General features: G+C 40.3%; 1 protein-coding gene across 1 annotated transcript in view; it reads right to left on the bottom strand.

Annotated features, from left to right (window-relative positions):
- Positions 1 to 8,486: 8,486 nt before the first annotated feature.
- Positions 8,487 to 14,331, bottom strand: part of LOC145540971 (uncharacterized) — a 59,063-nt gene continuing 53,218 nt past the window's right edge. The window contains exons 3-4 of the mRNA XM_081576133.1: positions 12,507 to 12,599; positions 8,487 to 12,155 (exon numbers count right to left, since the gene is read on the bottom strand). Coding sequence (XP_081432259.1) covers positions 12,084 to 12,155; positions 12,507 to 12,599 — 165 coding nt within the window. The 3' untranslated portion in view covers positions 8,487 to 12,083. The remainder of the gene's footprint in view (positions 12,156 to 12,506; positions 12,600 to 14,331) is intronic.

Below are 14,331 nucleotides of genomic sequence, written 5' to 3'. Positions count from 1 at the left end.
AATTTTTTATTCACTAGCATTTGTATATAGATGCCTGCCACTACTTGAAATGTGGTTAAAGCAGTTCGGATTTTCAACGACTATGTTCCAGAGGAACATATATTCTAAGAACATAGAATTCTAATAGAATATTCTATATTCTATTCTATATTCATATATTCTAAGGAGTAAGGCTATTACCCTATTTAACGTTTTTGATATAAAATAACTTTTAATCTTCAAAGAATTAAACTTGTAATATTTTAATTTTAATATCTGCTAAGTCGCTTCAGTCGTGTCCGACTCTGTGCGACCCCCGAGACGGCGGCCCACCAGGCTCCCCCGTCCCTGGGATTCTCCAGGCAAGAACACTGGAGTCGGTTGCCATTTCCTTCTCCAAGGCATGAAAGTGAAAAGTGAAAGTGAAGTCGTTCAGTCGTGTCCAACTCCTAGCGACCCCATGGACTGCAGCCCACCAGGCTCCATCCATGGGATTTTCCAGGCATGAGGACTGGAGTGGGGTGCCATTGCCTTTTCCATAATTTTAATATATGTATAGTTAATTTAGAAACTGTATTTACTGAATTACTTGAGTGAGTGAAGTCGCTCAGTGGTGTCCAACTCTTTGTGACCCCATGGACTGTAGTCTACCAAGCTCCTCTGTCCATGGAATTTTCCAGGCAAGAGAACTGGAGTGGTTTGCCATTTCCTTCTCCAGGGGATCTTCTTGACCCAGGGATCGAACCCAGATCTTCCACATTGCAGGCAGACGCTTTACCACCTGAGCCACCAGGGAAGCCAAAAAGGGGTCTCTGTGGCTGCATGGGCCTGGAAACAAACCCAGGCCTCCCGCGTGCCAAGTGAGAATTCTATCACTGAATCACCCATGCACCATCTACAGTGTTAGTCGCTCAGTCGTGTTCAGCTCTTTGCGACCCTATCGACTGTAGCCCACCAGGCTCCTCTGTCCAGGGGATTCCCCAGGCAAGAATATTGCAGTGGATTGCAATATTCTCCACGGGATCTTCCTGAACCAGGGGTAGAACCCCAGCCTCTTGGGTCTCCTGCATTGACAGGTGGGTTCTTTACCACTAGCGCCACCTGGGAAGGTATCTACTTGAATTAACTTGAGTTTGATGTAAAATATGACTTCAAAACGGAGAAAGAAATTCTCCAGAAAAAAAGAACTGAGGGATTTATTATGAAGCATTGCTTTACATGATTATGGACACTGAGAAGTCCCACAATTTGCTGTCTGCAAGTTGGAGACCCAAGAAAACAAGATGTGTAATTTGAAAGCTTGAGAGCAAGGATCTGATGGTGTGGATTCCAGTCTTGGGACTGAAGGCCTGAGAACAAGGAGTGCAGGAGGGGCGAGAAAATCCATGCCCCAGCCCAGTGGTTAAGCAGAGAACCACTTCAAATTTCCTCTGCCTTTTTTATTCTATTCAGGCCCTCAAATGGTTGAATGATTTATCTGGGGACCAATGTGGAGATTCTGCCTGCTGCTGAGTATACCAATGCCAATTATGTGTTCTAAAACTGAGGAAATAACCACAGGTTGTATTCAGGGATTCACTGAGCCCACTGTCAGAGGGACCTGGGCTAAAATGCCATTGATCACATGGCCACCATAAGCCCCTACTCTTCCTAGTAGTCCAGGGTGATGTTTTAGGTCTGCTAGAATTAGTGTCAATTTAAACCAGTGTCCAATAATTCCCCAAAGGTATAATGAGTTCCATTTTCCCAGTGAACAATTACCTAAGTAAAAGGCTATAGGACATTTGGAAAGGTTGGAGGAAAGAATAACAATATAAAGTATTGATAGGGTTCCTGGGTCCTTCTTCAAGGAGATCTGACCTCCCCTTTGTTCAAGGGGTTCTGGGTCTATAAACTGGCTCAACTTTGAGATTTAATTGAGAAACTATGTCTGTTTTTAAGATTCAGTTTAGATTTTTTCATTCAAAGTTGAATGTTTCTGCTTCTACAGATTAAGAATTTAGTAGTCTTCATATCTATTTTACTTACAGAAATACCATGATCATCAAGCCAGTGTCATATGTATGTGTGAGTCAGACTATTCTGATTCCAGCTGTGACTCTGCTGCTCCTTGGAGAAACCATGCCTACTCTGCCTTTGGCAGCTGAATGCCAACACTTGGCCTCTGTGACCCAAGGAAGCAATTACTTCTTTTGCATTTAGGTTTCCCAATTGAATGTCTGTGGTTCCCACTATATTTAGTCTGGCTTACAGAGAACAAGTACAGAGCTATTCAAAGATGCCAGGGCTCCCTCATGAATTTATTTCATACAGTACTGTTAAAAAATATGTCTTCTGGGCTCTCCTTGTGGGCTTCATCAATGGCTCAGAAATAAAGAATTTGCCTGCAATGCAGGAGTGAAAGGAGATGTGGACTCAATCAGGGGTCAGGAAGATCCCCTGGAGAAGGAAATGGCAACCCACTCCAGTATTCTTGCCTGGAAAATCCCACCAGAGGAGAATGGTGGTCCATGCGGCCACAAGGAGGTGGACACAACTGAGCACAGACCAGTGTGGGTGAGAAAGACTTAAGACAAATACACTCTGGCATTCCAATCTCCCGAAGTCTTTGAATCCACTCCTCTATACTAAACCAAGGCAGTTTACATATCACATAACCAAGAAATAATACATACACATATGGGTTTACATATTAACAAATTAATAGGATACATAATCTGATATAATATATATTCAGTTCATTTCAGTTCAGTCACTCAGTCGTGTCCGACTCTTTGAGACCTCATGAACCACAGCACGCCAGGCCTCCCTGTCCATCACCAACTCCCTGAGTCCACCCAAACCCATGTCCATCGAGTCGATGATTCCATCAGGCCATCTCATCCTCTGTCGTCCCCTTCTCCTCCTACCCTCAATCTTTCCCAGCATCAGGGTCTTTTCCAATGAGTCAGCTCTTTGCATCAGGTGGCCAAAATATTGGAGTTTCAGTTTCAACATCAGTCCTTCTAATGAACACTCAGGACTGATCTCCCTTAGGATGGACTGGTTGGATCTCCTTGCACTCCAAGAGACTCTCAAGAGTCTTCTCCAACACCACAGTTCAAAAGCATCAATTCTTTGTGCTCAACTTTCTTTACACTCCAACTCTCACATCCATACATGACCACTGGAAAAACCATAGCCTTGACTAGACGAACTTTTGTTGGCAAAGTAATGTCTCTGCTTTTTAATATGCTATCTAGGTTGGTCATAACTATCCTTCCAAGGAGTAAGCGTCTTTTAATTTCATTGTTATAGTCACCATCTGCAGTGATTTTGGAGCCCAGAAAAAATAAGTCTGACAATGTTTCCACTGTTTCCCCACCTATCTGCCATGAAGTGATGGGACCGGATGCGATGATCTTAGTTTTCTGAATGTTGAGCTTTAAGATAACTTTTTCACTCTCCTCTTTCACTTTCATCAAGAGGCTCTTTAGTTCTTCTTCACTTTCTGCCATAAGGGTGGTGCCATCTGCATATCTGAGGTTATAGGTATTTCTCCCAGCAATCTTGATTCCAGCTTGTGCCTCATCCAGCCCAGCATTTCTCATGATGTACTCTGCATATAAATTAAATAAGCAGGGTGACAATATACAGCCTTGATGTACTCCTTTTCCTATTTGGAACCAGTCGTTGTTCCATGTCCAGTTCTAACTGGTGCTTCCTGACCTGCATACAGGCTTCTCAAGAGGCAGGTCAGGTGGTCTGGTATTCCCATCTTTTTCAGAATTTTCCACAGTTTATTGTGATCCACACAGTCAAAGGCATTGGCATAGTCAATAAAGCAGGAATAGATGTTTTTCTGGAACTCTCTTGCTTTTTTGATGATCCATCGGATGTTGGCAATTTGATCTCTGGTTCCTCTGCCTTTTCTAAATCCAGCTTGAACATCTGGAAGTTCACGGTTCATGTATTGCTGAAGCCTGGCTTGGAGAATTTTGAGCATTACTTTACTAGCGTGTGAGATGAATGCAATTGTGCGGTGGTTTGAGCATTCTTTGGCATTGCCTTTCTTTGGGATTGGAATGAAAACTGACCTTTTCCAGTCCTGTGGCCACTGATAAGTTTTCCAAATTTGCTGGCATATTGAGTGCAACACTTTCACAGCGTCATCCTTTAGAATTTGAAATAGCTCAACTGGAATTCCATCACCTCCACTAGCTTTGTTCATAGTGATGCTTCCTAAGGCCCACTTGACTTCACATTCCAGGATGTCTGGCTCTAGGTGAGTGATCACACCCTCGTGATTGTCTGAGTCGTGAAGAACTTTTTTGTACAATTCTTCTGTGTATTGTTGCGACCTCTTCTTAATATCTTCTGCTTCTGTTAGGTCCCTACAATTTCTGTCCTTTATTGAGCCCATCTTTGCATGAAATGTTCCCTTGGTATCTCTAATTTGCTTGAAGTGATCTCTAGTCTTTCCCATTCTATTGTTTTCCTCTATTTCTTTGCATTGATCTCTGAGGAAGGCTTTCTTATCTCTCCTTGCTATTCTTTGGAACTCTTCATTCAAACGGAAATATCCTTCCTTTTCTCCTTTGCTTTTCACTTCCCTTCTTTTCACAGCTATTTGTAAGGCCTCCTCAGACAGCCATTTTGCTTTTTTGCATTTCATTTTCTTGGAGATTGTCTTGATTCCTGTCTCCTGTACAATGTCATGAAGCTCGATCCATAGTTCATCAGGCACTCTGTCTATCAGATCTAGTCCCTTAAATCTATTTCTCACTTCTACTGTATAGTCATAAGGGGTTTGATTTAGGTCATTCCTGAATGGTCTAGTGGTTTTCTCCACTTTCTTCAATTTCAGTCTGAATTTGGCAATAAGGAGTTCATGATCTGATCCACAGTCAGCTCCCTGTCTTGTTTTTGCTGACTGTATAGAGCTTCTCCATCTTTGGCTGCAAAGAATATAATCAATCTGATTTCGGTGTTGACCATCTGGTGATGTCTCTGTGTAGAGTCTTCTCTTGTGTTGTTGGAAGAGGGTGTTTGATATGACCAGTGCATTCCCTTGGCAAAACTCTATTAGCCTTTGCCCTGCTTCATTCTGTACTCCAAGGCCAAATTTGCCTGTTACTCCAGGTGTTTCTTGACTTCCTACTTTTGCATTCCCGTCCCCTATAATGAAAAGGACATCTTTTTTGGGTGTTAGTTCTAGAAGGTCTTGTAGGTCTTCATAGAGCTGTTCAACCTCAGCTTCTTCAGTGTTACTGGTCGGGGCATAGACTTGAATTACCGTGATATTGAATAGTTTGCCTTGGAAACTAACAGAGATCATTCTGTCATTTTTGAGACTGCATCCAAGTAGTTCGTTTTGGACTCTTTTGTTGACCAAGATGGCTACTGCACTTCTTCTAAGGGATTCCTGCCCACAATAGTAGATATAACGGTCATATATTATACAATATTAATGGAGTGGATTCCAGGCTTGGGACTAAAGTCCTGAGAACTAGGTGTGTGATAGGCAGGAGAAAATCCATGTCCCAGGCTGGTGGTTTATATATGTATAAAGAGATTTATTATAAGGTATTGACCCACATGTTTATGGGAGTTGAGAAGTCTTATGATCTACTATTTGCAAATAGTGTGAAGGCTTGGGAGGTGGAGAGTAGATGGTGTATTAATAGATTCTAATCCTGATCTGAAGGTCTGAGGATCAGAAATATCAAGCGTCAGAGATGACTGATATCCCAGCTTACAAGTCTGAGAGTGAATCTAACTTTCTTCTGCTTTTTGTTCTATTCAGGAATTAAATGAATTGGCTGATGCCCATCCACATGGGAGAAGGCCATCTGCTTTACACAGTCCACCATTCCCAATGCTAGTATCTTTTGGAAACACAGACACATACAGGAATAATGTTTAACCAGCCACCTGGGCAACCCTTGGCCCAGTCAAGTTAGCATAAGAAATTAACCTTCATGTAAAGATTTAGTACACGTTCAGAAATATCTTTCATTGTAATATTCTTGATGTGCTGGATATCTTATCAGCAGGATTGCCAGATGGGCTAGCAATATGTAGCCACTAGAAAAACGAATTTTTTGTGTCAAATTATTTCCCCTTCATTCATTTTTCAATAATTAATCATCCAATTCTGGGATATGATGGTTGTTTGCTTCTCAATTACATTTTTTTCTGGAAAATTATACAAAATCACATGGTGCTTCTTTGAATGTAAATTTTCAAATATTTCAGAATGACATATTACATGTACATAGTCATTGAAGAGTAGAAAATTTAGCAACATAGTGCAACATTTTTGCAAATATATTTAGATATGTATGTATATTTTGTATAATGCTTAAATTTTTTATACTCCTAACCCCTTTCGCCTTTGGTTTGCTCACCTGCAAAAATGAAAGATGTAATGAAATTATTTCTCAATCTGTTTTTGCAATTTCTTTTTCTGATTCTAAGTATATATTCAGAGGGAACTCACGACCATTGCCCAGTTTGACATTTTATCTTCTTCCATCGTTCTGTGTTATAGTAATTGTCTCCGTCATTCATATTATTTCACAAATGGGGCACAGAGTATTCTTTGAGATTTCCATCTCTTTCAACCCCATTTGAATTTCTTTCCTCAATTTGTACAGATGATTTAAATCTATTTTCAATAATAATTCAATTATGATCAAATTTTGCTTGGACAGTGCAACTGTCTCCTAAGGGATCTCCCTAAATCTTTCCTTCAGTTAAGTTCAGTTCATTTCAGTTGCTCAGTCATGTCCAGCTCTTTGCGACCCCATGGACTGCAGCATGCCAGGTTTCCCTGTTTGTTGCCAACTCCCAGAGCTTGCTCAAACTCATGTCCATTGAGTCAGTGTAGCCTGGCGGGCTACTGTCCATGGGGCCGCAAATAGTTGGACACAACTGAGCAACTTTAACTTCACTTTGACATAACTGTAAAAATTTAAGGTATACAACATGCTAACTTGATACATTAATATATTGTAATATGATTGCCATTTTAGCAATAATTAGCACCTTTATTTTCTTACATAACTATCTTTTCTCTTTAGTGCTTGGAATCATTAGTTTCAGTTTCTTAGCAAGTTTGATGATTATAATACAATATTATTGTTTTTATTCACTATACTGAACATTAGATCTCTAGGCCTTATTTACTACTCTGTAAGTTGTTAATTGGGCAAGTTATTAATTTGGGCTTCTCTGGTGGTTCAGACGGTAAAGAATCCACCTGCGATGCGTGAGACCTGGGTTCAATTCTTGGGTTGGGAAGATGCACTGAAAAAGAGAAAGGCTACCCATTCCAGTGTTCTTGCCTGGACAATTCTATGGACAGAGGAGCCTGGCAGGCTACAGTCCATGGATTCGCAAAGGGTCGGACACGACCAAGTGACTTCCACTTTCGCTTTCAAGTTATTAATAGTAGAGTTAAACAACAACTGTCCTGTCCCCTCATCCGCAACACTTGTTATAAACTGCGGTGAAGTATATTTTTTAAGACTCTAACATTGTTTTACCAGTTCGTTTGCTTTGTTTTTACTGAAAAATAATTCCATAATCATTCATAGAACTCTATTCACTACCGCAATCATTTCTAAGCACAGTGTTCTTCAAGTTCCATTCTAAAACAGAGAGGAATGGAAGAATGTGAATCAAGACTGAAGTGGCTCTTCCAGAATATTTTGTATAAATCATGCTATTTTCTTGTCTCCTTTGCAGTGCTACAAGGAGATCCAACCAGTCCATCCTAAAGGAGATCAGTCCTGAGTGTTCATTGGAAGGACTGATGTTGAGGCTGAAACTCCAATACTTTGGCCACCTGATGCAAAGAGCTGACTCATTTGAAAAGACCCTGATGCTGGGAAAGATTGAAGGCGGGAGGAGAAGGGAACAACAGAGGATGAGATGGTTGGATGGCATCATCGACTCAATGGACATGAGTTTGGGTAAACTCTGGGAGTTGGTGATGGACAGGGAGGCCTGGCATGCTGCAGTCCGTGGGGTCTCAAAGAGTTGGACACTACTGAGTGACTGAACTGAATTGAACTGAACTTATGGTATTGTATTTCAAAGAATTAAACCCACATATATATGTAGGTGCAAATAGCAACATCTCATTACTTCTTTATGACAGTTCATGAAGAGAAATGTTGGAGAACATGCAATCGTTTTGATCTACTTTATGGAAATGATGATGAGTCTCATATTGGTTAGATGTGAACTCCCTTGGGTCTTATGTTGAACTGAAAGAATCTCAAATCTACTTGTTAGTCAGTTTCACTGTTTCAAGGCCCTCTTCACCTCTTCTTCTTTCTGGGCAGAAAGGTGACTGATAATATTATACTTTATCACAGTCACTGTGATTTTCATCATGTGCAAATGAATCAAGTCACTAATTAATTCACGAGACTGATCAACAACACTTTTGACCAAATATTCAAACTTGCTTTCATGTGTTTTGTCACGTGTAGTAAAAACAGCCACTCAATTCTCAATTTTAGCATTCAGAATTTTAATAAAATGTTTCCAAATAAATCTGTGAAATAAGTTGACTTAATAATTATAATTTTTTGTAATTTTGATAAAAAAGTTTATTTACCTTAACTAGATATTTTCTCTGTTTTTATGTTCTTTATTTTCTTCCATAATAAAAATTACCAATATGACAGAATTCAAAAAGTCAGAACATTCTTTCTCACTAAATGGCCATATATTCACCCAAGAGAATTAGGTCTTAAAAGTTCTCTCAATTTCATTAAATACTTAATAATAATTTTTCAAGCCGTTTGTTTTTTCTTAAAGTTAATTTCATTGATCAGAAGTAATAAAAAATCAAGAAAAACAAAATCTTTGATGCAACATGCATTTGATGAATAATAGTAAAATGGACTCTGGTGAATAAAGGTTTTGATGAGAACTATCACTCTCATAGATCTTTGAGGTCATGTTCATTATTAGAAGCCTCAGGTCAATATAATGGCAATTGAAAACTTAAGACTCAAAATTTTATGTACTGCATTTTTCTACCTATCTCTTCCATCAGAATTTTATCTTATGCATCAAATTTCTGTTTTTATCTATAATTATACATTCTCAATTAAAATTATGCTTTTAAAATGACATACAAATTGATATTAAAATTACTAGTTTCCCATTTTTTAATTGAATAAGTAACTGAAAGAGAAATGTTAGTATAATTAATTGTAGCATCCGCATGAAGTTTAGCTGATTTATTAGAATACATACTTCTTGGAGGGTGAATCAAAATACAGAGAAAAGTCATAAATTCCAAGACATGTGAAAATATGAATCACTGAGTAATCACACAATCCAGCATAATTGCTCAACGAGCCAAGAGTACCCATTAGCTCAGTTTGTACTGAGTGCATTTTATAGGATACACTAGCATGAAAGTTCCAGATTCATTAGTTTATGCTCACAGAAATGTTACTTTTTCAATGTAAGGAAAAAATGAATACTCCCACATCAAATCAGGATCCTAATAATTGCCTGGTTTGGGTATCAGGGTAATGGTGGCCTCATAAAATGAGTTAAGAAGCATTCTCTTTAATTTTTTGAAAGAGGTTGAAAAGGGTAAGTATTAAATCTTTTTTGAATGTTTGATAGAATTCACCTGTGAAGCAGATGTTCATGTAGCTTTAGATAAATTCACTGCTCTCTTCTCCCTGGCACCTACTCCTTCTGGGATATCCATTTTCCTAAAATTTCCCTATCTAAAGAAGTTTAATAGTTCTTATAAGATTTTTGTCATTTTTCTTTAGATCTTAATTTTCTCTCTTCTCCTACCTATATCATTTGTAGATTTCTATCCTCAAGTTTGCTAATTCTCTCTTCCATATCAGTCAGTTCAGTCGCTCAGTCGTGTCCGACTCTTTGTGACCCCATGAATTGCAGCACGCCAGGCCTCCCTGTCCATCACCAACTCCCTGAGTCTACCCAAACCCATGTCCATCGAGTCGGTGATGCCATCCAACCATGTCATCCTCTGTTGTCCCCTTCTCCTCCTGCCCCCAATCCTTCCCAGCATTAGGGTCTTTTCCAATGAGTCAACTCTTCGCATGAGGTGGCCAAAGTATTGGAGTTTCAGCTTCAACATCAGTCCTTCCAATGAACACCCAGGATTGGTCTCCTTTAGGATGGACTGGTAGGATCTCCTTGCAGTCCAAGGGACTCTCAAGAGTCTTCTCCAACACCACAGTTCAAAAGCATCAATTCTTCGGCACTCAGCTTTCTTTACCGCCCAACTCTCACGTCCATACATGACCACTGGAAAAACCATAGCCTTGACTAGATGGACCTTTGTTGGCAAAGTAATGTCTCTGCTTTTTAATATGCTATCTAGGTTGGTCATAACCTTCCTTCCAAGGAGTAAGCGTCTTTTAATTTCATGGCTGCAATCACCATCAGCAGTGATTTTGGAGCCCCAAAAAATAAAGTCTGACACTGTTTCCACTGTTTCCCCATCTATTTCCCATGAAGTGATGGGACCAGATGCCATGAGCTTAGTTTTCTGAACGTTGAACTTTAAGCCAACTTTTTCACTCTCCTCTTTCACTTTCATCAAGAGGCTCTTTAGTTCTTCTTTGCTTTCTGCCATAAGAGTGGTGTCATCTGCATATCTCAGGTTATTGGAATTTCTCCTGGCAATCTTGATTGCAGCTTGTGTTTCTTCCAGCCCAGCATTTTTCATGATTTACTCTGCATATAAGTTAAATAAGCAGGGTGACAATATACAGCCTTGATGTACTCCTTTTCCTATTTGGAACCAGTCTGTTGTTCCATGTCCAGTTCTAACTGTTGCTTCTTGACCTGCATACAGGTTACTCAAGAGACAGGTCAGATGGTCTGGTATTCCCATCTCTTTCAGAATTTTCCACAGTTTATTGTGATCCACACAGTCAAAGGCTTTGGCATAGTCAATAAAGCAGAAATAGATGTTTTTCTGGAACTCTCTTGCTTTTTCAATGATCTAGAGGATGTTGGCAATTTTATCTCTGGTTCCTCTGCCTTTTCTAAAACCAGCTTGAACATCTGGAAGTTCACGGTTCACATATTGCTGAAGCCTGGCTTGAAGAATTTTGAGCATTACTTTACTAGTGTGTGAGATGAGTGCAATTGTGTGGTAGTTTGAGCATTCTTTGGCATTGCCTTTCTTTGGGATTGGGATGAAAACTGACCTTTTCCAGTCCTGTGGCCACTGCTGAGTTTTCCAGATTTGCTGGCATATTGAGTGCAGCACTTTCACAGCATCATCTTTCAGGATTTGGTCTGCTCTATTTTAACGGCTTTTTAATGCATTCTTTGGGCTTCCCAGGTGGCACAGTGGTAAAGAATCCACCTACCAGTGCAGGAAGGGCAAGAGAAATGGGTTTGATCCCTGAGTCAGGAACATCCCCTGGAGGAGGAAATGACAACCCACTCCAGTATTTTTGACTGGAAAATTCCACAGACTGAGGAGCCTGTCAGGCTATAGTCCATGGGGTCACAAAGAGTCAGACATGACTGAGCACACACACTCCACTCCAATGCATCATTTATTCCATTTGCTGAATTCTTTAGCTCCAGAATTTCTGTTTGGTTCCTTTTTAGAGTTTAAGTCTCTGGTCAAGTATTCCTCCTGTTCATAAATTTTATTTCAAAGCTCTTTGAACTGCCTTTTTGTTCCTTGTAGCTCATTGAGTTTCTTCATGATAGTGATTTTGAATTCTCTCTGTTAGATTGACTTTAGTTTCTAGAGAATTGTCATTTTATTTCTGTGATACTGTGCTGTAGTGATTCTTCATAGTGCTTGATGAGTTACTCCTCTGCCAATGCATTTGAAGTAATAAACACCTTCTTAGGTAAATGCCCCACCCTCCCCCTTGATTCTATTTAAGTTTAGAATTAAAGGCACTTCCTTTGGTTTTCAGTAGGTGGCGATATAGCACAAGTTGTTGATTTCTCCTACCTGGGCTGTCTGGTTATATTTGAGAGCTGGCACTTTCCACCCTCCATCATGTCTCTGAGGTGTTGCCTGGTGCTCTTGTTGTTCCTGCTTGTGGGGGTCATTGGTGCTACTTGTGTCAGTGGCATCACTGCCTGGGGCACCAGGATCGGAGGCCCTTCTGCCATATCTGGGGTCTCCTGTGTTGCAGGCTCTCCTGCTGTGGCAAGAGGGTGAAGGTGATGAAGGAGCCAGGGTCGAGGGAGCCTCTGTCATGTCTGGGATTGTTGGGTTTGTGGGAGCCACTGCTGTGGACAAAGGTGGGGGGTAAGAGTACCTCCAAGACTAGAGGGACAAGGTCATTGGCCCCACCCCCACTGCTGCTTGGTTTCCTGTGGTCACAGGCATCACTGTGGCCCAGAGGCTGAAACTGTGTGTGCTACCTCCCCTGATGCTATGGTGTTCTCTGAGGCCATAGGCTGAGCCACGACAGCTAAGGGTCTGGGATTGAAGCATCACTGGTTCCTCTGTCCCTTGGTTCTACTTTCCCTATGTGTTCATGTCCACCTACCTTTCCAAGAACAGATGTGTGGAATACTCCAGTGTCCTGTTGTATGGAGTAGAGACACCTTTGTTGGGCCATGGATGTTTCACTGGTTGCAGACTGAAGGGGAGAGACAAAGGGAATGTCTTATTCTACCATGATACTAACGTTACTCCCTAAAAACATCTTTTAATGCATTTAATCTATACAAGTCTAACAAAAGAAGTGGCTATGAGCAAATGAATTTTTATTGCCTGCAAGCTGTTATACTTAGAATTAAGAGAATTGAATGATTTAATTCAACGTATGAATGGTAAGCCTATAAATGACAATAGAACTCTGAACTTCAATAGCCCCAGGCCTGCGAAGCCAAAGCATAACCTCTGTAGACCTCAGCTTAGGATGGTCAAGAATTGGTCAGTGACTTCCAGCTGCTCTAATTTTTGCCTTTGCTTCCAACTCAGATGAAGCCAAATATATTCCCGTGATCAAGCACATAAGATACCTCACTTGTAATTAGTCCACCTTCTTATGCCAACAACTTTCAATCAATGCATACCTGAAGTGTTCTTCTTCATATTCTTTAATTTTTTTCACTATAAAGCTTTCCCACTTTGTTGCCTGCCTTTAGGTCCTTGGCAAATGCAAGTGATACTGGCTAACTCCCTTGCTATAGTAAGCTGTAAATAAATAGCCTCTATTTGTTCTCATTTTGGTAATTTTTATTTCCAAAGTGACATTCTACAGGGGGCGGGGAGGGGCGGTGTCCTGGGTCTTCACTGCTGTGTGTGGATAATAGTTGTGGTGCACAGGCTTAATTGCCCGGGGCATGTGGAATCTTCCCAGACCAGGAATTGAACCTATGTCCTTGCATTGGCAGGCAGATTCTTAACCACTGGACCACCAAGAAAGTCCCAAAGTGACACGTTTTTGAGCCTTAATACTTTGTGGATTTTTGTTTCTACTTTTGAAATTAAAATAATATAAAATTATAATAGTCCAGTTGTAAATTGGTTTTTATAGTTAGTTTTGTGTGGAATCCTATAAATACTATTAGTAAGTACACTCAGTTCTTTTCTCATTGCCAGATATTTTTTCCACATTGCATCATATATTGTTTCTTCTCTTCCTATTATTATTTGCCTAGCATCTATATAGTTTACAATATAGTAATAATTACGGTTACAAGTTGGCTTCACATGTGTAATCTCACTTAATCCTTGTTACAAACAGGCTATTTTGGTTTTATTTTCCCCATTTTAGAAGTCAAACTACTGTTGCTAAATGATAGCACATGGCAATGCCAACCTTCGGCCCAAGATTCTAATTCTGGTGTTCTCTCAACTTCAGAACAGGTAGTGCATGAGAAGACTGGATGAGCAATCCCATACGCAAAGCTCGAAGTGTTAGGGTGCAGAACTTGTGTCTAGTATATCAAACTTGACTCCTATCCTCTGCAAGCTATCAAAGCAGGGAGACTCCTACTGTCTTCTCTTATTGTACAAACCAATTTAATCTTGAATTTTGCATTTATGATGATGGACCTGTAAAATTTGAAAATGATTGCTAAACAATTTGGCAGTCTTTACATGACATCTAAAATGCTGTTTGAGATTCCATACATGTGTTTGTGTTTATAGGTATATATGGGGGTTTTCCAACTTGGCTCAGTGGTAAAAAATCTGCCTGCAATGCAGTTGCTGCAGAAGAAGTGGATTCGATCCCTGAGTGAGGACGATCCCCTGGAGGAGGGCATGGCATACATGCCAAGAATACACTCCAGTATTCTTGCCTGGAGAATTCCATGGACAGGGGAGTCTGGTGGGCTGTAGTCCAGAGGGTCACCAAGAGT

The sequence above is a fragment of the Giraffa tippelskirchi genome, chromosome 3 (assembly GCF_054371585.1).
Source record: "Giraffa tippelskirchi isolate mGirTip1 chromosome 3, T2T-mGirTip1v1.2.pri, whole genome shotgun sequence".
In the NCBI taxonomy this organism is placed as follows: Eukaryota; Metazoa; Chordata; class Mammalia; order Artiodactyla; family Giraffidae; genus Giraffa; species Giraffa tippelskirchi.
The sequence above is the reverse complement of the archived record's forward strand: the minus strand, read 5'-3'. Positions and strand labels throughout refer to the sequence as shown.